The sequence below is a fragment of the Prionailurus bengalensis genome, chromosome A3 (genome assembly GCF_016509475.1).
Source record: "Prionailurus bengalensis isolate Pbe53 chromosome A3, Fcat_Pben_1.1_paternal_pri, whole genome shotgun sequence".
NCBI classification, from domain to species: domain Eukaryota; kingdom Metazoa; phylum Chordata; class Mammalia; order Carnivora; family Felidae; genus Prionailurus; species Prionailurus bengalensis.
The window spans coordinates 139,815,831-139,837,027 of NC_057354.1; the positions used below are offsets into that span (position 1 = coordinate 139,815,831).

At 62.0% G+C, this 21,197-nt stretch overlaps 1 protein-coding gene across 2 annotated transcripts in view; it reads left to right on the forward strand.

Annotated features, from left to right (window-relative positions):
- PXDN (peroxidasin) overlaps positions 1-20,134 on the forward strand; it is a 76,878-nt gene extending 56,744 nt beyond the window's left edge. For both annotated transcript variants that reach the window (XM_043604657.1, XM_043604658.1), the window contains 9 exons: positions 1,576-1,684; positions 2,223-2,380; positions 6,132-7,635; positions 9,947-10,081; positions 10,698-10,906; positions 14,807-14,927; positions 15,030-15,162; positions 17,415-17,528; positions 18,199-20,134. In XM_043604657.1, coding sequence (XP_043460592.1) covers positions 1,576-1,684; positions 2,223-2,380; positions 6,132-7,635; positions 9,947-10,081; positions 10,698-10,906; positions 14,807-14,927; positions 15,030-15,162; positions 17,415-17,528; positions 18,199-18,318 — 2,603 coding nt within the window. In that variant the 3' untranslated portion in view covers positions 18,319-20,134. The remainder of the gene's footprint in view (positions 1-1,575; positions 1,685-2,222; positions 2,381-6,131; positions 7,636-9,946; positions 10,082-10,697; positions 10,907-14,806; positions 14,928-15,029; positions 15,163-17,414; positions 17,529-18,198) is intronic.
- The last annotated feature ends 1,063 nt before the right edge of the window (positions 20,135-21,197 follow it).

Below are 21,197 nucleotides of genomic sequence, written 5' to 3' on the forward strand. Positions count from 1 at the left end.
TCCACGCGTGAAAAGCACGAGTAAGCTTCAGGGAGAGAGATGGGCTGGTGCGGATTTGTGAGTATTTAGACCACTGCCCTGTGTGACCCCCAGGGAGGGCCTGAGGCTGGCCGGGCTCAGCGGGGAGGTCTGATGGGAAGGAGGAAGCGGCCACACCGCTGCAGAAGGGACAGAGGTGGGGGTAGGCATCAGAAGGCAGGAGTGGGGGTCAGGTAGACCTGGCTCCTGTAGGTCCTTGGGAGGTGTGAGGAATCAGGAGGGAGTGTGTCCCAGCAGGAGGGAGCGTGTCCCCAGAGGGAGGAAGTGTGTCCCTAGAGGGAGGAAGTGTGTCCCAGGAAGGCGGAAGTGTGTCTCAGAAAGGAGGAAGGAGGGAGTGTGTCCCAGAGGGAGGGAGTGTGTCCGCGGAGGGAGGAAGGAGGAAGCGTGTCCCAGGAAGGAGAAAGTGTGACCCCAGAGGGAGGAAGTGTGTCCCAGGAATGAGGAAAAAGGAAGTGTATCTCAGGAAGGAGGAAGTGTGTCCCTGGAGGGAGGAAGTATGTCCTAGGAAGGAGGAGGAAGTGTGTCGCAGTGGGATGGACTGTGTCCCAGGAGGGAGCAAGCGTGTCCCAGGAGGGAGCAAGTGTGTCCCAGGAGGGAGGAAGTGTGTCCCAGGAAGGAGGAAGTGTGTCTCAGGAGGAAGGAGGGAGTGTGTCCCTGGAGGGAGGAAGGAAGAAGCGTGTCCCAGGAAGGAGAAAGTGTGACCCCGGAGGGAGGAAGTGTGTTCCCGGAATGAGGAAAAAGGAAGTGTGTCTCAGGAAGGAGGAAGTGTGTCCCTGGAGGGAGGAAGTATGTCCTAGGAAGGAGGAAGTGTGTCTCAGGAAGAAGGAGGAAGTGTGTCCCAAGGCCAAGTGAAAGAAGCATTTCAATAAGATCATTTAAATTTGTGTCAGACTCTGGAAAGGCTGAGTACGTTTAGGGAAAAAAGTACCACTTCGTGCCCGGTGACCTTTGCTCCAGCTGCGTCAGTGGATAGGGGTAGAAGATCGGTTGGTTTCGGGGTTATTTTATTTAGCAAACTCTGGTATTAAGTGGGAAGAGACGAGAAGAGGGAAGTGGAAAGGCCCAGAGGCCTGCAGGCTAAGCTGTGTGCGCGTGTGGTAATGGTGCGCTCGTGGCGGTGACGTGATCAGCCCATAGTGGACAGGAAAATGGAGGGAGCAGAGTCTTTGTAGGGGCGAACGGCTGGAGACCCAGGCACCTGTGGAGGGTTTGGCCACTGACGGAAGGACGGAATCCACCAGGAATTAAAATTGGCCGGAGCCGAGCCTCCACTCGCGGCCGGGCTTCGCTGGAAGAATTGGCTGCTTCACGTCCGAGCTACTTTTCCCGTCCTCCTCCAGGGTCACGTGGTTTCAGAAATTAAGGTCTATGATTTACATATGGCTTGAAAATAGCTTCTAGCGTGATTTAACTTTGGTGTGAAAAATAGTACTGGAGGGAGGTGTGCCTTATTCTAAATGATGTCGTGTCCAGATGTGATCGCCTGAGTAACTTGCGGGGCAGTTTTTGGGTAATGAACGACTTTGTGTTTTCCAGTTCCTGACGTCAGCCGAAACGGGGACCCGTTTGTGGCCAAATCGATTGTTGAAGCAATTGCGACTGTGGACAGAGCCATAAACTCAACCCGCACGCACCTGTTTGACAGGTACTGGGGGCGGAAATGGGTTCAGACCACTGTTTGGTCAGTCTCCGGGGTGAAGCGAATGCGGTTCAGGACACGAAGCTGTGACCTATGGCGTCTGAAGAAAAACCTTTCAAATTAAAAGTCACAATCTCCATTGGCACCGGGTTTTGTGGGGTTCAGATAACAAAAGTCACAGTTTCTGAGTAGCAGCTGAGCTGTGACTCACATATAAGACGTTTTCAGAAAATCTCCACTTACTCACTTGGCTTACTACCGAATGGGCAAAAACAAAGTATTTGTCGGGTGCGTTGTATTTGCTTGTGTTGGCAGTTCCAAAGTGTTTTTTCCTGCCTCGTAACTGTGTGTCTTCTCTGTTGATTTAATGATTTGCCTTTAGCGTCTTTGGTTTTGACGCTTTCCCCTTGGGATGAGTAAGGCACGGTCCGCCACGTCTAGAGAAGCGGCTTCGCCAACACTCAGCGGCAGTGATCGTACCTTGGGGTGTGATGTTCGTTCTCAAGGGTTTTTTCTGTTCTTCCCTCCGCTCCTGACCCGTTAGCCGTCCCCGTTCTCCCAATGACCTGCTGGCCTTGTTCCGGTACCCGAGGGACCCCTACACCGTGGAGCAGGCACGCGCGGGAGAGATATTTGAGCGGACGTTGCAGCTGATTCAGGAGCACGTGCGGCACGGGCTGATGGTCGACCTGAATGGAACAAGTTAGTCCTGGGGTCTTTCTCTCCCGAGTGCCAGGCGTCCACCCCACCTGTGTGGCCTCCTTGGGGGCCATGCCCGCATCCCCGTCTAAATGCAGGCTCGGCTGCCCGGGTGCGGGCCACGCCGGGTCCTGCAGCGACGGCCTCGGGTATCTTGGACGCCCACACGCTGCTGGCCCCCGGCCGAGAACCTCGGTTCCCCATGACAAATGGCATGGAGGGAAGAGGGGGCAGGGCAGCGGCTGCCACGTGAGGCTGTGCACACGGGACGGAGCACTGCGAGCCGTCGGGACGGCATCTGCAGCGCTCGGGTGTTTGTAAAGCGGCTGCTGAGGCCTCCCGGGTGTCATGTGCACGGTGGGTGACTGATGCCTTCTCTCCGGCCCCCGCCGTGCTGGGAGCAGAGCAGTGCCGTGAGAAGTGCCCGGTGGCCGTGGCTTTTATTCTGGAAAAGCAGCCTTCCCACCACGCGTATTCTTTCACTGCTTTCCGGGAGCACGCACAGTCCCCTCTCTCTGGGAGGCAGGCTCCGGGTTTTCAGGGTTTTCTGATTGGTCTTCAATGAGCCGGTCTTTTCCATCAGGACAGAAATGTTGGAGAATTTGACATTCTTAGATACGTGCACGTGGCTCGAAGATGTGGGAATGGGCCCCTGTCCTTGGGAGTGGAACGCGGCCTTCAAGCCTGACCTTTGCCTTGCGCTGGTTTGGGGCTGAGCTTCCTGGCGTGGGTGTGCAGACTATAGACCTGTTTCCTCATCCTGGAGGGCGCTGGCCTCAGTTGAGTGTTGGGGGCCATCTCTGGACGTTTTCTCTCTCCCATGGACGGCCAGCCTCACCTTGGAGGTGCTCCCTGGGGAGCCTGTGTTGGCTACTTCTCCACTCTTCGGGTCCAGGATGGGGACAGGGATGTGTGAGGCTCATAGCCTTGCCTTGTGGACAGGGACATGTGGGGTCTGTGGCCTTGTCTCCGTGGACAGGGATGCGTGGGGCTCGTGGCCTTGTCCCCGTGGACAGGGACGCATGGGGTCTGTGGCCTTGTCCCCATGGACAGGGATGCCTGGGGCTCATGGCCTTGTCACCGTGGTGCCTCGCGGTGTCCCCAGCCGTCTGCGATAGGGACCATGCTCTGCCCCCTGTGGGGGCCCGTGGGGTTGCCTGGTTTTCTTCCTCCCTTTCTTTGTGTGGCTCATCGTTCAGGAGCTAAATGTGGCCGTGGCGGCTTCCGCAGGCGGGTCCTAAACACTGTGCGGCCTCTGTATGAGGCAGAGCCCGTCTGCTGTTGGTCCTTGTGCAGGACTGCGAGGTCGCCTCCCATCAGCACGTGCTGTTTACAGGAACACGGGGACCCGGACAGACAGGAATCAGCACCCCGGCACTGGTGCACAGCCTGCCCCACTCGGGGTGTCTGAGGCTGGGCAGGCTGGGCTGGAGCAGGTGGAGAGACCGGGGAGGGGACAGGATGAGGGAACTCTCGGGTGCCCAACCGGAAAGGGCCCCTGAGGCGAGAGGAGGGTTTTGTCATGGTCTCCGTGATGTGGGGGCCATGGGGCTTCTTTTAGAAAAGTGACCTGATCACGTGGATCAGGTCGTTGGGTGGCCTTGATGTGAAGGGGGAAGGGCAGCGTGGGATGCGGGGCAGGCGTCCGTGGAGTGGCCCAGGGGGTCCTGGGTGGCAGGGGCACCTGTGGAGTGACCCGGGCGGGTTCCAGGTCATGGGTGTCCGTGGAGTGGCTGCGCGGGGAGGTGAAGCATTGGCAGTAGGGTGTCCAGTGAGTGGGGTGGCTTCCAGCTGTGCTGAAGGCAGAGGTGACAGTCAGGTGACTGGGTCTCTGCCCAGGGGCAGGAAGGCCAGAGGTGACTCTGGGTGAAGTGGGGAAGCTGGAGGCCAGGTTAGTGGTGGGAGGGACCGTCTCACCTCCAGCAGCTCGCAGGCGTGCTCAGGGGACGCTGGTCACCAGGGGTACCTGTGTCCTCGAGCTGCAAACCCCGGTGTCCTAACTCGCCTTCGGAGCCTTCCGCTGACGGTCCTTCCGCACCTGTGCCCGACACAGTCCGGTCTGTTCCATTGGCCTCAGGTGCCTTCTTTTCCTCGAATTTCAGTGTTTTCCCTGGTAGTTGCTTGTCTGCCTTCGGGGGTGGTTTTTATATCTAAAGCAAAGAGCGAGCAAGCATGGTTGCGGATGGCCAGGGCGGTGCGCAGAATCCCCGGCGACCAGCTCGCTACCCAGAACTTCCTGATGCAGCCGGCGGTCAGCCCGCCGGGTTAGTAGGAAGGCTTGGCCTGGCGGCAGTTTATCAGGGCGCTGGGGGAGACTCGGGCGTTCAAAGCACAGCACACGTGTCTGGGTTCACAAAGGTGGCCTGTCTGTGTCCAGCCCTGCCTGCTGGCCGGTGCCCGTGCTTGCCCGGGCTGTGCTCGTCCCTCCGACTGGAAAGCAGGCCAGAGGAGAGAGGGGCAGTGCAGGGGGACGCCAGCCCCGACCCTGGGGGTTCTGGGGCTTCCCGAGGTAGACACCCCGATCCCGCTTTGCCGTGTCTGCGAGGTGCCCGCGGACGGAGTGTTCAGGTCTGAGGGAGCCGAGCGTCGGGCCAGCTCGCAGCCCCGCGTGCCTGTCCTCTCATGCGGCACGCCTGCCCCCTCCCACCTCCTACTCGCTATTCCCTCCATGGGTGGGACTGGCTCGGCTCCTTTAAACGTAGGCAGAGTCCGTCTTGACCGGCTTCAAGCAGGTACCGTGCAAGACGGTGGTGACCAGGAGTCTAGCAGCGTGGGCGGACTTGTGAGCCCGTGTGCCCATGCACGCGTGCCCTTCTGTGTGCGCGTGTGCCCCTCTGCCTATGTGCCGTGTGTACACGTGTGCCCCTGCGTGTGAACGTGTACTCCTACACGTGCATATGTGCCCTTGCGTGCGTGTTCTTGCTTGTGTGCGCGTGCCTCTGTGTGCGCATGTGCCCCTCTGCCTATGTGCCGTGTGTACACGTGTGCCCCTGCGTGTGCATGTGCTTGTGTGCCCTGCATGTGAACGTGTACCTCTACACGTGCACATGTGCCCTTGTGTGCGTGCTCTTGCTTGTGTGCGTGTGCCTCTGCGTGTGCACGTGTGCCCCTGGGTGTGTGCGCCCCTCTGCACGTGTACATCTGCGTGTGCGTGCCTGTGTGTGTGTGCATGTGTGCCCCTGGGTGTGTGTGCCTGTGTGCACGTGTATGTCTGCGTGTGCTCCTGTGTGTGTGTGCCTGTGTGTATGCACGTGTGCCCCTGCATGTGCATGGGCTTGTGTGCCCTGCGTGTGAATGTGTACCTCTACATGTGCATATGTGCCCTTGTGTGCGTGCTCTTGTGTGCGCATGCCTCTGCGTGTGCACGTGTGCCCCTGGGTGTGTGCGCCCCTCTATATGTGTACGTCTGCGTGTGCGTGCTTGTGTGTGTGCACGTGTGCCCCCGTGTGTGCCTGTACTGCGCACACGTGCATGTCCCCCTGAGCGCAAAGCTCTTCCAGCAGTCCCAGAACAGGCCCCTGGCGCACGTCAATGTCTTTCCCGGCTGTTCCTGCCGGGACCCCTTCCCCGGCACTGTGTGGACCCCGGGCCGTCCCCCGCTCCCCCACCGCGCGCGCCCATCCCACGAAGGTCCCCTCTCCTGGCTCCCGGCCCGGCAGGCAGGACTGGGTGGGGGAGGACCGCGGGGGCCAGGGCCGCGTGCCCGTGTGCTGCCCGCCGTCCAGAGGGTGAGCCGCGTCCCCCTCTGCCGCAGGTTACCACTACAACGACCTCGTGTCCCCCCAGTACCTGAGCCTCATCGCCAACCTGTCCGGCTGCACGGCCCACCGGCGCGTGAACAACTGCTCGGACATGTGCTTCCACCAGAAGTACCGCACGCACGACGGCACCTGCAACAATCTGCAGCACCCCATGTGGGGCGCCTCGCTGACCGCCTTCGAGCGCCTGCTGAAGGCCGTGTACGAGAACGGGTTCAACACCCCGCGGGGCATCGACCCCGGCCGGCTGTACCACGGCCACGCGCTGCCCGTGCCTCGCTTGGTGTCCACGTCCCTGATCGGGACCGAGACCGTCACGCCCGACGAGCAGTTCACGCACATGCTCATGCAGTGGGGCCAGTTTCTGGACCACGACCTGGACTCCACGGTGGTGGCCCTGAGCCAGGCTCGCTTCTCCGACGGACAGCACTGCAGCTCTGTGTGCAGCAACGACCCCCCCTGCTTCTCGGTCGCCGTGCCCCCCAACGACCCCCGCGTCAGGAACGGGGCTCGCTGCATGTTCTTCGTGCGTTCCAGCCCCGTGTGCGGCAGCGGGATGACGTCCCTCCTCATGAACTCCGTGTACCCGCGGGAGCAGATCAACCAGCTCACCTCCTACATCGACGCCTCCAACGTGTACGGGAGCACGGAGCACGAGGCGCGCGCCATCCGGGACCTGGCCAGCCACCGGGGGCTCCTGCGGCAGGGCATCGTGCAGCGGTCGGGGAAGCCGCTGCTGCCCTTTGCCACCGGGCCGCCCACGGAGTGCATGCGGGACGAGAACGAGAGCCCCATCCCCTGCTTCCTGGCCGGGGACCACCGCGCCAACGAGCAGCTGGGCCTGACCAGCATGCACACGCTGTGGTTCCGGGAGCACAACCGCGTGGCCGCCGAGCTGCTCTCCCTGAACCCGCACTGGGACGGGGACACCATCTACCACGAGGCGAGGAAGATCGTGGGCGCGCAGGTGCAGCACATCACCTACCAGCACTGGCTGCCCAAGGTGCTGGGCGAGGTAGGCATGAAGGCGCTGGGCGACTACCGCGGCTACGACCCGGGCGTCAACGCCGGCATCTTCAACGCCTTCGCCACGGCCGCCTTCAGGTTCGGCCACACGCTGGTCAACCCCGTGCTCTACCGGCTGGACGAGAACTTCGAGCCCATCGTGCAGGGACACATCCCCCTGCACAAAGCCTTCTTCTCTCCCTTCCGCATCGTGAACGAGGGCGGCATCGACCCGCTGCTCAGGGGCCTGTTCGGCGTGGCCGGGAAGATGCGTGTCCCCTCGCAGCTGCTGAACACGGAGCTCACCGAGCGGCTCTTCTCCATGGCGCACGCGGTGGCCCTGGACCTGGCCGCCATCAACATCCAGCGGGGCCGGGACCACGGCATCCCGCCCTACCACGAATACCGAGTGTACTGCAACCTGTCGTCCGCCCACACCTTTGAGGACCTGAAAAATGAGATCAAGAACCCCGAGATCCGGGAGAAGCTGAGACGGTGAGTTGAAGGAGGAGCCACCGTGTGGCGCCTTGGGTTTCTCGGCATTGTCAGGGTCAGGCGTGCCGAGAAAGGTGGCCCCACGTGTGCATGGCTGTTGTTCTCGGGATTCTAGTGTGTGTGTGTGCAGCCGGGAGGGCAGAGCCTGTGCGGGGTCGCCTTCGGAGGCCGTGCAGGTGCAGGGAGCGGTGGCCACAGCCACGTGGGTGCCCGGCCTGCTCGTGCAGGGGAGTCCGACGGGAGGGGAAGGACCTGCGGGGAACCTCGGGGCCCAGCGTGCGTGCGTGGGGCTCTGTGGGCAGCTCCCTTGCTCACAGCAGGCAGAGAGCACCAGAGCTCGGCCAGCACGACAGGGACACCTCTGTGTCCAGGGACCGCTGCCCACAGCCTCAGGCAATCGTGCGGGCTCCGGGGAGCAGGTGCCCGGGGCCTGTGGTGCTGGAACCGTGCGGGTGCTCTGGGCACCCCAAGACCACAGGGGCAGCAGGGAGGTTAGCGGCCTTGGTCCCTGGCTGGGCGGTGCGTTAGACCTGCATTTCTCCACTCACTCAGCCATCCGCCCTTCTCACGGGCACGGCTGCCCTTGGCTTGCTGACTACCTACCGTGTGACTTATCGTTCCTGTAATGCAAATAGTCCCTCTTCAGAGTTTTTCCATAACGATCCCTCCTCGTCCTCGGACTTGTCAAGTACGTCTACAAGTCATCGTATATTTAAGTTGCGTTCTTTCACGTTGGAAAGAATTGTTTGAAAAAGGAAAGCTTTCTGAGGCCACACTGCGTGCTTTCTGGACTCTCCGGTTCGCCCGGTTCGCTTATTCTGAGCTACTCACTTTCCACCGAAGGTGAGGCGTTCCCCAGTGAGGATCTGACCGTGGCTTCTCCAGGACGATCACTTTTTACTCGTAACTTATCGCGAGGTGCGACGACGTGAACGAACCTAGCCCTCCTGAGTCCGGCGCGTTCCAGCGTCCTTTAAGTAACGGTATCAGGCTGCCGGTTTGTGTGAATCCTGCGGCACTGGGACGTCACCGGGCACAGAACCGCTCGGTCAGGATTTGCGGGATCTGTGTTTCTTATGTGCTGGTCCCGTCCGGATGAACACGGGTCGCTCTCCCGTATTTCTCTGCTTTGCCAAACTCCATTCACGACAGTGGGGAGACCCTAGCGTCCCAGCGCCACAGGCCGGGGGAGGGGTGCCCGCCTCGTGCGCCGCAGACCCTGGAAAAGAAACTCCACCGTCTTCACCACAACAGCGAGTTCTTCAGCCGTCAGCCTCCGAGCCCCGTGGGAAGGGTGGGGGGCCTGGCCCGAGTGGGTGCTCCCTGCTGGCTGTGGCCCCCAAGCGAGTGGGTGTGGGCGCTGTCCCCTCGTGGGGAGCGGCTCCTTCAAGCGGAGGCCGCGTCGGCGGCAAGGTCACAGGAGCCGGGCAGGCTGGGGCTCCTGACTTCCCCGCCTGCCCTCAGCCCCGCTCCCCAGGGAAACCACGGCACGAGGCTCCTCTGTTTGCAGCCGAGGTCAGTGCTGATGGGGCTTGGCGGGAGCGCCCAGCCACCCTTCTCGAGGGTGCCCGAGCAGCACCCCCTTTCCTCTGTGGCCACAGCCCCGCGGACGGAGCCGGCCGCGCCTCTGAGCCGGATAGTGCGCGTTTAGAAAACCCAGCTGAGCTCTGAGTCCCAAACTGAGACCAAGCACCCGCGTCTGGGAGAGCCACGTGCGTGTCTCAGGGGAGAGCCTGCCGCCAGCTCTCTGCCCGCGTGCTTGTGCTTCGCGGGAGCTGGAAGAGCTCAGTGAAAGTGTTTGCTCTTGAACGTTTCCACCCCGCTGTCTTGGCCTCCTGTGCTGTTCTGCTGAGCAAATGGCTTCGTTACTGCGAACCTATTTCCAACAAACGGCAGAATTCCAGCGTCACAATTGCCCCTTGGAAAGTCTGTCCTCAGTTATGTGAAGTTTGTTTATTTATATTTATGAAAAAAACCTGGAAGGTTGTACATTATCCTGCCAAGTGTGATGATCTCTGAACAGAAAAGGTGGGATTTTAACTCTCTTCCTGTATCTCTTGGTTTTTCTGAACTTACAATAAACGTGCGGTTTGCTTTATGCGTGTGTATACGTATATGCACAGAAAGTAGGGAAAAGTTTTGAAACGTCACGGATAGCCAGTTTGAGTGATGATGAATGTTCTTTGTGGAAAGCAGGTCTGAATGATGCTAAATGGTGGTAAAGATGGGGACTTTCTCACGTTGGTTTTGTGTACCAGCTACCGCACGCCTAAGCAAATTTGAGGTCTCACTTGGTTGTTTTCCTCTGTAGGTTATACGGGTCCCCCCTCAACATCGACTTATTTCCTGCCCTCATGGTAGAGGATTTGGTCCCTGGCAGCCGACTGGGACCGACCCTGATGTGCCTGCTGAGTACACAGTTCAAGCGGCTGAGAGATGGGGACAGGTAAAGGCAGGTGCCGGAGGGACGACAGGTGGAGGCAGGTGAGGCCGGGGAGAGCCTCTGCTCGGAAACGCACCTTTCCGGGGACTCGGGGATGTGCGGGGCAGGTGGCGGAGACTGTGTCCAGGTGAAAGTGGATGAGCGTCTTCGCACCTCGCCGCGTTCGTGATTAGCTCCCCAGTGTGGGGACTTGCCCCCGACTGCAGCCCCAGGATCACGTGACCCAGTTCACAGGTGCTTCCGTGCCCTTCCACGTAGTGAGGGCATCTCTGTTCCCAAGAACGGTGCACACGGTTCAACCACCGTGGCAGTTCGGAGGGATCTGAGCTTCTGGCAAGACTGACACGATGACACGAGTGGGGTTTACCGCGGGGCAATGCAGCAGGGGCCGCGCCACGCCAGGGGTCTCACCCCCACCTGCGCCAGCTTCTCTGCTGCGTCCAGTACAGGTCCCGTGTGTTGCGTCTTGAGTAGGAGGCGTGATCCGTGCCTGAGCCCCTCTTAAGTGGCAGCGGACTGGGCCCCGCAGTGTCCGTGCCATCGGCAGAGCTTCCTGGCGGTTTCCCCGCGCCTCCGCGGGGCCTCCGGGCGTCTGACCTTGCTCTCACTCCGGAAACAGGCTGTGGTACGAGAGCCCGGGGGTGTTCTCCCCGGCGCAGCTGACACAGATCAAGCAGACGTCGCTGGCCAGGATTCTGTGCGACAATGCGGACAACATCACGCGTGTGCAGAGGGACGTGTTCAGGGTGGCCGAGTTCCCCCACGGCTACAGCAGCTGCGACGACATCCCCCGCGTGGACCTGCGCGTGTGGCAGGACTGCTGCGAAGGTGCGCGTCCCCGACGCCCGGCCCCTCCCTCACCTCTGTGGTTTGTCTTCCCCACTGCCTGCCCGCTCCTGCCGCGCTCACCGCCTGCCGTGGTGCTCCCGGGGCATCTGGCGCGGTGCTCCTGGGGCTCGATGCTCCCGGGGCGTCTGGCGTGGTGCTCCTGGGGCGTCTGTCATGGTGCTCCTGGGGCTCCTGCTGTGATGCTCCTGGGGCGTCTGGCGTGGTGCTCCCGGGGCGTCTGGCGTGGTGCTCCCGGGGCGTCTGGTTTGGTGCTCCCGGGGCTCCTGCCGTGGTGCTCCCAGGGCGTCTGGTGCGGTGCTCCCGGGGCTCCTGCCGTGGTGCTCCCGGGGCGTCTGGCGTGGTGCTCTCTGGACGCTTGGCCGCAGTGGGGACAGAACCAGGTACCGCCCCTGCGGGCAGCCATGCAGGGTCGCTGCACAGTCTGAGAGGCCGTGGTCACGAAGGGCTGGTGGTGACGTGGTGGCGTTTCCTGTAAGTGACGTGCCCAGTGGAGGAGACAGGAGACGAGACTGTGCATGAGGAGACGGGCTTCTGTGTTGTCTCTGAAACCTAATGTGCGTCTAAACGGGGGCACTCGTGTGTTGTCCTGAGTGTCGTGTATGCGCACGCGCGGGTGGCCCTGCCACGTGGACGCCCCCAGGATGTGTGCTCAGTAGAGATGTGTGCTGTGCGTCCAGACCCCTGTGAGAACACCGTACCCGGAGGGGCGCGTTGTGTAAGATCAGGAGGAGGGCCGAGGCCTGTGGAGGGATGGGGAGGGGTGGCGCCCGGGCCTGCCGCGGGGCCGCCGTCCTCCTGCCGCGGAGCCCTTGCACTCCCACTGTGGCGAACCACGAATTTCACCTTCTCATTTGAACGTGATGTTGGCTTCATTGAAACTGCATTTGGAGACTGGAATGTGGAAGCCGGGTGCGTTTGGAGCTGCCCTGCGTGTGTGACCCACACGCCCACGGACACAGCTCCTTCCGCCTGGCACGCCGGTGGACAGGAGGCACGGACTAGAGTTGTTCCCTCTCCTTTCCGGAAGAAATAGTTCGGTCAGGCTCTTGTCCTCGCTGGTGATTACTCTCAGGTGGCTGCTGTTTGCATGAGGAGGTATCGGAACCTGGGTCCGTGGCCTAGAGTTGTTTGCGGTGTCTCCCTTTGAGTCCGTGCGCGTGTGGGTGCCTGCGTTGATCGGTTGTGCGTCTGCCCCCGTTGGTTCTCTGCGTGTGCACGTACGGTGTGTGTACACGTAGGTGCTAAACAGGGATGTGTGGCACACGCGGTTCACAAGAGAGTTCGCGTGAAGATGAGGACTGAGTTTACTGCACGCCCCATCTTCCAAAACATTTGTATTCTCACTGTGACCTCGAAGGAACCATGTTCTTGTTTTTAGTTTTTTTGAAAAACACCGTCCTTGTTTGTCCAACTCCGCGTGCTTTCCCGCAAATCTGGCAGAGGATGCAGGAAGCTGTCCTGACCCCTGGGAAAAGCCGGTTCTCGGATAACTGGCTTCCTGATAGCTTTACCAGGGGCCCCTTGCTGCATAGGAAGGGGCTGAGCCGGGGTTCCTGTTGTTCCGCTCGGAAAACCCAGAGTCCCGGGAGAGACGGGGTCTTGCCAGGCGGGCCTTTCCTGGAGCTGCTGGGGCCGGCTCTCCTGTCCGCGCAGCTGCCAAACGCATTTCTGACATCCTTTGTCCCCGACACTTTTCCTCTGGAAATAGCAGGCCCGGTCCAGAGCTGACCAAGTTAAAGGATGCTTTGTATTTAAAAAAAAAATTTTTTTTACATTTATTTATTTTTCAGAGATAGAGCGAGACAAAGTGACAGTGGGGGAGGGGCAGAGGGAGAGGGAGACACAGAATCCGAAGCAGGCGCCAGGCTCCCAGCCGTCAGCACAGAGCCCGACGCGGGGCTCGAACTCACAGACCGTGAGATCACGACCTGTGCCGAAGTCGGATGCTCAACCGACGGAGCCACCCAGGCAGGCGCCCCAGAAGGATGCTTTATAAGCTTTGTCTTTCACTGTAGCGCCAAAGTCGTGTTTAAAATATAGTAGGAAAAGAAAGTTTCGACAGACCGAACGTCGGTTGCTGTTTCCTTTCCATTCAGCTTCTAAAGACTCGCTGAAAGCAGCCCTCTGAGCTCCCCCCGGAGTCACAGCCGCGCGTCGTGTGCACAGAGGGGCCGGACGGGAGGGCTCCTGGGCGGGTGGTTTCAGAGGGGAGTTTCAAGTTGCCCCTCTGTGGGCAAGGAAGAGCACATAGGCACACGCACACACTCTTGCACGTGTTGGTGTATTTTGAAGTAATCGCGTGGGTTATAAAATACCGCGGGTGATTCCGGGACCTGAATAGATGCATCGGTCGTTTGTTATGTATCAGTCACTGTTCTCTCTCCCGTGTGTCTGTATGAATTCACGTGTGCCTAAGTATGCATGCGCGTGTGTATGCATATGTGTATACACACACGTGTATGCATGCCCATGCATGTGTACGCCCACGCGTGTGTATGTGCATCTGTGTGCGCGTGCATACACGCATGTGTGTACTGTGTATGTGTATGCAAGCACAGGTGGGCGTGTGTCCACACGTGTGCGTATGTGCATACGCATGCACACATGCACACATGGGTGTGTATGTGTGTATGTATGCATGCATATGCACACATTGTGCGTGTTTGTACACTTGTGTATGTGTGTGCATGGGTACGTACGTGTGTATACATACGTGTGTGTACTGGTGTGTGTGTGTGTGTTTGTAGGGAAATAGGGCACGTTTTCCTGAACTAGAGGAGGAGCGTGCCCCCGTGCTCCTGAATAACTCACTCACGTGTGTGTGGGCGAGATTGGGAAGTTAGCGTGGATACACATGCACGTCCCACGACAGGGATTTAATCTCGCGCCCCCGGGTCCCCTCCGTCCTCCTCCGGGCCCGCCGCAGCCTCTCCCTGGGTTCAGATCAGACCCGGCTCTGCGTCCGGGGTGCTGGCGCTCCACGGGCAGGGCTGCGTTCTCTCGGTGCGGCCACAGGAGGCGTGTGATGCCGGCCTGTCCCCCCACGCGGGACCTTCACGAGGATTACTGGCTGGATCGTGGTGTCTGTTTGCCCAGCGAGAGTGTTGCCGTGGGCTCCTGCTACCGCGGGGCACCTGGCCGCACGGTGTGAGCACTGCTGGGGAGGGTGTGTGCTTTAGCGCCACGGGCCGCGCGTCCTCTGCTCCCACGGCGTTGCCCCAGGCCTCTGGGTCCCACGAGCCTACGCTGTGACCCTGCATGACATGGGTCCGGGAGCGGGTGGGAAGCCGAATGGTGGCTGCTGACGATCGGAGGCACGTGGAGGCCTCCGGGAGGCGCGGTCTGAGGGCAGAGGGGCTCCAGGCCCTGCCTTCCCTTCCCAGCGGCCGGCAGACAGAGCGCGGCCTGGCTCTTGTCCCAGCTTGTGCTCCACGTCCTGCTGTCTGGGGCCGGGCTGCCGGACGGGGCACCAGCGTGTGCAACGTGCTCCACATCGCCCCCCCCCCCCCCCGGCCACAGGGGAGGCTGACGCCCTGGCGCGAGCAGATGGACGTGAGGCCGGGACCGCGTGCCCCCGTCCCTGTGGTGGGGGAGGCCGGCGTGGGTTTGAGAGGACAGCCGCAATGCTTCGTGCCTGCAGGAGGCCGGAGCAGGCTGGGGGCTCCTGGGAACGGGGCGGGTGGGGGGGACACAGTCAGAGGCCATCTTGCCTGTGGCGGGAGAAGGGAAGCACAGTCGGGCCCTCGGCCGCTGTGGCCACCAGGCGGTGGCTCGAGTCGTACACGTGCCGGAAGGCCAGCTGACGTCTCCCAGGATGAGCCTGTGTCTTCTGAATTGGACCCAGCGCCACCTGACACAGCCCTTCTGCTTGCATTTCAGACTGCCGGACCCGGGGACAGTTCAACGCGTTCTCGTATCATCTCCGAGGCAGGCGGTCCCTGGGGTTCAGCTACCAGGAGGACGGCCCCGCCGGGGGAGCAGGACCCGGGGGGACACCAAGGTACGGCCGTCTCCGGGGTGAGGTCCCGCTGCTGGGCGGGGGCACGTGCAGCCACCGGTGGCCTCCAGCTCGAGTCACAGCGTCCCCTTCTCCCCCGCGCAGCATGGGGCAGCACAGAAAGCGCCCCGGCAATGCCACGGCCACGTCCCATGAGCGTCCACAGGTTCCGGGGACGAACGACTTCAAGGACTTCGTTGTGGAAATGCAGAAGACCATCACGGACCTCAGAGAGCAGGTAACTGCCTGGCACGTCCTCTCCCACGTTGCAGATGGCACTGTGGCCACCGTGACTGCGTGGGCGTGCCACTGGTCTGCCCTCACTTGGAGCCTCCAGGGACACCACTTGCTTCTGGGGCCTCTTTGTGGCCTGTCCCCAGCCCAGCCACTTTGGGCTGCCCTCAGGATTCCCACGGCTGGGGGGCTCATGCTTTGAGCTGCCCGCAGGTGCCCTTGTGGGAGGGGGTCCCCGGAGCGGCCAGAGTCCGTAGGTCAGGAGGGGGCTCAGGATTAGGGCCGCGAGGGAGAAGCCACACTTCCGGTCCCATCTTGAGGCCATGACGATGCGATCCTTGGTCCCAGGGCGGGATCAGGAGCTGGTTTGTGGTCAGGACCCCCTGCTGGGGGCAGGGCACCGTCTATACACTGGGCTCTTCTCTGGGCATCTGTAGGGTTTGCAGAAAACCATCTGTCCTCCCCGGCTCAGGGGACTTGCTTCCTCCTCTCCCGTCTCTGTGTCCGGGCCTCCGTGGTGGGCTTTTATGTATCACGAGTGGAGACTGAGGCCTTAGTAATGAGCGTGCAGACCTCGGACGGTCCTTTTGGCAGGGATTCCTGATGTTGTGGAAACTTCTGGAGATGCGCCTGTGACTGGTGGTCTTGGAGCACGACCCCACTCCTACTTACGGGGCCCCCGGTCCTCAGGGATGGGACCCTGGGGTCTTCTGTCCCAGCCTCTCGGAGAGGTGTCCCGGCTCTGACAGCATCTGCCCTCCTGTCTTGACATGCACGTGCAGCGTGAGGTGATCTCACCTGATGGCCTTAATTTGCTGTCACACGGCAAATGGAGACAGGCTAGGAGGGGATAGCGGGCACCGTGCAGAGTTCAGGGTTTAAGGCACCAGGAGCAGCCCCCACTTGGAGCCTGAGAGACAACCAGGCTGTGACAAGCACAGGGTGTCCTGGGGGCCCAGCCCGAGACAGGTGGGCGCTGGGAGGCCTGAAGACAGTCTCTCGGAGACCCTTGGAGCGTCACAGGTGGGTGGGGGGCGGGGGACGGGGGGGTCATGCTCTGCAGGTGGGGTAGTGTGAGCAGAGGCAGGAGGCAGGACGAGGCAGCGGGAGGCCAGCGTCTGTGTGTCCGTGACTTCTCGCACCTGCAGGATGGGGTGACTCTGCCATCCCGTCTGTCCCCTTTGCTCTACGAGGCTCTGCGTTTCAGGGCAGGTGCCGGTCAGGGGGACGTCTGCTGTGACCGCAGCCCAGGAGGGAGTGGGGGCACCTGTCGGGCTCCGTGCGGCTGCGCTGCATCCTGTAGACGTGCTCACGGCCTCCCTGAGGCGGACGCGGCTCCAGTCCTGGCCTTGCTGCCTCCGGCTTTATGCTGAAACGGGGTCAGCAGCCACCGAGGGAACCCCCGCCGTCCCCAGCAGCCCTGCCCGGCCCGTGGCCCCCGCTGCTGCACCTCAGGGACCTTCCTTGCCCTCCCTTCTTGGAAGGTCCGGTGGCTTTTGAGATCGGTTGTGCTGATAAGTGCCGGCTTCCGCTCGGAGCCTGCCTGTGACCTGCCGGCTCGAGTGCCCGTCGGCCCGTAAATGTCAGGTGACCAGGCCGTGGGTGAGCTGGGTGCTGAGTGCCCGGGGCAGGTGACTTCGCTGCTCTGGGCGGCGGTCTGGCCTCGCGCAGGGGGGAGGCCGTGCTGTTTTCCACTGCTGTCACACCGCGTGCACGTCACGCGTTTCACTGACAGGGGCTCGTAGGGGGTCTGCGAGTTCACTGTTCGGCCCACTCCTGCCCTCCATCAGAGCTGCGGGCACCATGTCAGGCAGTTGTGCCCAATTGTGCCCATTCTGGGGGGTCTGGAGATGTGGCTGCCTGTGACGGAAACCCCACGCGAGGACAGTCTGGACGTGCCGTCACCGCCGGCCCACCCAGCCGCAGGGTCGGAGGAAGGGACGCCCGCGGAGCCCGGTCACGACCGTCGGCCGCCGGGGTCCAAGCTCAGGGTGTTCCCGTCCGGCTGGGTCTGGCGCTCGATGGCCTGTGGGAAGCCGCTCTCCGATTCTCCGGGCTCCTCCTGCTCCCCCGCAGCTGCGCCTCCCGTGCCTTGCAGCGTAGGCCCGGGTGTGGCGTAGGCCGGCTAGGCTGTCGCCTGCCTGGTGACGGGCCGCCCCTGGGAGGCGCCGCTCCCGGCGACGGCACAGCCGCCCTTGCAGAGAGAAGTTCTCGGTCGCGTGTGACCCACACACGTCTCGCTTTGCTTTGCGGCAGATAAAGAGGCTGGAGGCCCGGCTCAGCGCCACGGACTGCACGGACGCAGACGGGGAGCCTCACGCCAACGGCGCCACGTGGAAGCAAGACGCGTGTACCACCTGCGAGTGCCATGTGAGTGTGGGGCCCCAGCACGTGGGCTCCGGGGCGGGCGGCCGCAGGGTCCACCAGAGGCCCCAGTGCTTGTCTGGGGAGGGGGTGGCTCTTCCCCGAGAGCCGCCGTTACGGGGCGGCCCGCGCACCGCTGCCTGAGCAGTCCCGCCGGGTGGCCTGGGCCTCCAGAGGAAGGGGACGGGCCGCCGTGGTGCCCGGGCCGGAGGCTGGGGGCAGAGGCTGGGGGCACAGCACAGGGCAGTGGGCCGATCTGGTGCCCCAGATGCACGCCGGGAAGGGGATGCTTCCTCCGGTCCGGGGACGGGAGAGGCAGGCGCCCCAGGATCCCTGGCGGTTGTCGCGTTTGGGCAGGGCAGGGACCGCGCCTCCTGACTTTGTCCTCCTCTGGCTGACATCCCCGGACGCAGGGTCTCAGGGGTGGGGCCAGGAGGGTGTGCTGAGCCCCCGGTCCCGGGCTGTCCTCAGGGTGGGGGGGATGGTGGGGAGCCGAGGGCAGGGACCTCCCGGAAGAAGTACAGAGTGTCCGAAGCCGTGAATCACCCGGACAACGACCCCTGTGTTGCACAGTGCACCAGAGAACTCGGGCGCAGGCGGGTGGGGAAGGGCGGGCGGGCGGCGCCCAGGACGCGCACCCCAGGAGCTGACTGGTGCTGCCGCCTCTCTCCTCCAGGACGGGCAGGTCACGTGCTTTGTGGAAGCCTGCCAGCCTGCCGGTTGCCCAGCACCCGTGAGAGCCCCCGGGGCCTGCTGTCCGGCCTGCCCGAGAGACGGCTCGGGGAAGAGGCCGTAGGCTCCGCGAAGCCTTCGGCGCCCACGCGGGGCGTGTGGACGAGAGGGACCATCGCCGCCCGGGACCCCTTCTGTCTCCGGAGGAGCACAGGTGCTTAGACCAGAGCGTTGGCGGAGGAGAAACCACGGACACACGTCCTGACTTCACGTTAGATTCTCAGGTTTTTATTTAAGTTTTTTTAATGACAAATTGGTGCTACTAGTAAATTGCACGGTCCAGTTATTTAGGCTCCTGGATTCGTGTCCCTGGCCGCTACTCGTCTCCCCAACCAAACGTTCGTCCCGCTGGGCTCCGACGCCGGGAGCTCGGCAGCCGCCCGCCGTGAGGGCGCGTCACAGAGCCGCCAGAAGGAAGCGCACCGCAGGGAGAGCGGGATCAGGACTCGGCCGACGGGCAGGCTGCTGGGAGAGGCGGCTGACGTCCGGGCGGCGGGTGCGGGCTCCCCGGCCCCGACCCGACACCAGCATGGAGCACACGGCCCCGCGGCTCAGCCCCCGCTCGCCGGCGACCTCTAGCACGTCTCCCGTGAGGACATCCAGCCACCTCCAGAAACCATGGCTTGCGTGGCGCCGCCTGGGGTGGACCGAGTGTGGAACCCCCCTCCCCCCCCATTCCTACTCAACCCCGGGTGTGGTGCCCGCACGGAGGCCTCTCCCGACGGAGGTGTTGGTGTTGGCGACTTTCTGACTTCAGGTTAAGTGCCTTAAGGAAACAATCAGTCCCTATACCTCATTTGTATTTTCAAAATGCAGGATGTTTGACGAGATTGCGCCCATGTTTGCGGTGTTCGGGTGGCAGAGAAATGCCTTCCACTGTGCGAAAGTCGTCTCCGAATTCAGTGAAGAGCAACCATCATACCTCGTGGTCTCTCTTTTCAATTGACCAGAAACCTCCTTCTTTGTTTTCAATATGAAGTGATCTGTGTCCTCAGAAACGTGTCCCTGAACGTGCGGGCGCCGTGGGAAGTGCCCCAAGGTCACAGGTGGTTTCGTGTGGGGGGGCGTGTCCTGGGCTGGGGGGTCGGGGGCACCCCATCCCTGGGGTGGCCGGGAGGCCGTCGGGCACGTCGTGAGCAGTTTTGAAGCCCGACCTGGGCCCGGCACGGCCTTCCTTCCAGAAGCAGGAGACCCCGGCTCTGTGACCAGCCGGCCCCAACCGCAGGAGGGAGTGCACACCCCCGCCATGAGCGTGTTCACGGCGGCTCTAAACACAGCCAACTTGACTTCTCATCCTCGTCACGTTGAGTGGTAAATACAAGCTGGTGTTCCGTGGGGCGTGGGACTGCCCCTGAGGGATCAAGTCACTTTTAACACCCAACCCCTAGAACCGATTTCTGTCGAGTCGAGAGCGGAGGACTGTCCACAGCGTGACAGTTGTGGAGGTTGCTCAGGTGCAGAAGGACAGCGGACCCCACCCTCCGCGAGGGCCGGCGTCTCCAGGCGCCTTGGTGGCGGATTGTGGTTTTGCTCGGAGGCACATGCACGTGGGCTAGAACGGGTGACTGGGACCGTGTCCGCTACCCGGAGGCGCGGCTGCCTGCGACTCGCGGTGCCTGTCTGGAACCGCAGCGGGAACGTGGAATGTGGCGGGGCCACCGGATTAATCTCACGCGGAGCGTCCGAGCTGCGGGCGGGGTCCCGGGGCCCTCTCGGCAGCCACGGTGATGTGAGGCGAGTGTACATATTTATTTACTTTCTGATGTTGCCAACAGACAAGTGCCTTTTTACGTTCATTGTAACCAGTTCATACCAAAGAAACGTTTGCACTATGTAACGATGCCTTCAGTTCAAATAAACGGGCCACGTTTTCAAATGGAGAGTGGCGTTCTTTTTTCCCTCAGCCCGTCGTCGGGGCGGCACTTCGGGGGCCCTTGGGAGGCCGACAGCAAGGTCGGGACCCGAGGCAGCTCCTGGAGAGAGCCCAAGCTGCTCTGCCCGTGCACGGTCTCCCACAAAAATGTGAGAAAGCAGAGAAACGGAAGCACAGTTAGAATAGATGCTTTGGGGCCCCTGGGGGCTGTCAGTTTAGCGTCGAACACAATTTCAGCTCAGGCCATGATCCCGCAGTTGTGGGATCGAGCTCCGTTTTGGGCTCTGTGCTGACAGCACACAGCCTACTTGGGATTCTCTCTCTCTCTCTGTCTCTCTCTCTCTCTCTCTCTGCCCCTCCTCCCTCTCAAAACAAACAAACAAACAAACAAACAAACGGACTCTGCTCTCAAATAGCTGGGACGCTGTCACGGGTCGAGGCGCTTTGCCGTTTCAATCTCGGGAGCGTGACGTGTCGCGGTCTGGACCAAGACGTGTTTGCCAGAGATGCCGTGTGGCCCCGGCCGACACGCGGACTCTGCAGGGGTCCCAGAGACGGAGGTGACAGACGCGGGCTGTTCCTCCGGGGACCCGCCCTGGTCCGGGCTCTGGGTGCGAGAGGAGGGGACGCTGTTCCGAGGGGCACTGGAGGGGGTGGGGCACCTTCCCATCTCTGGAAGTGTCGGTCCTTTTCGCCGTTATGGCAAGGAGAACAGGGAGGGAACGCCAGGGAAGATCACACACGTTTCTCAAACTGCCGAGTTGCTTCCCAGCCAGACACGCGAGTGGCTGTGCGACACCCAGGTCTGGGGAGCTGAGGCCCTCAGCTACCGGATGCTTTAGCGACGCGTCCTCCATCCTCAACGGCGCAGCGGTGATGAGCGCGCCCGCTCAGGGTCGTGGGCAGCTTGCAACCGCTCTTCGCCAGCCACGCCAGAATTCTCGTCTCTCCTTAGGCGCGTGTAATGCTACGTATTTGTGTGACGTGAACAGAATCCCGTTCCGTTAAACTCCATGTCGCGAGGTGGCCATGAGCCAGAGCTTGGGGAGCACGTGCCCAGGGGGCGTGGC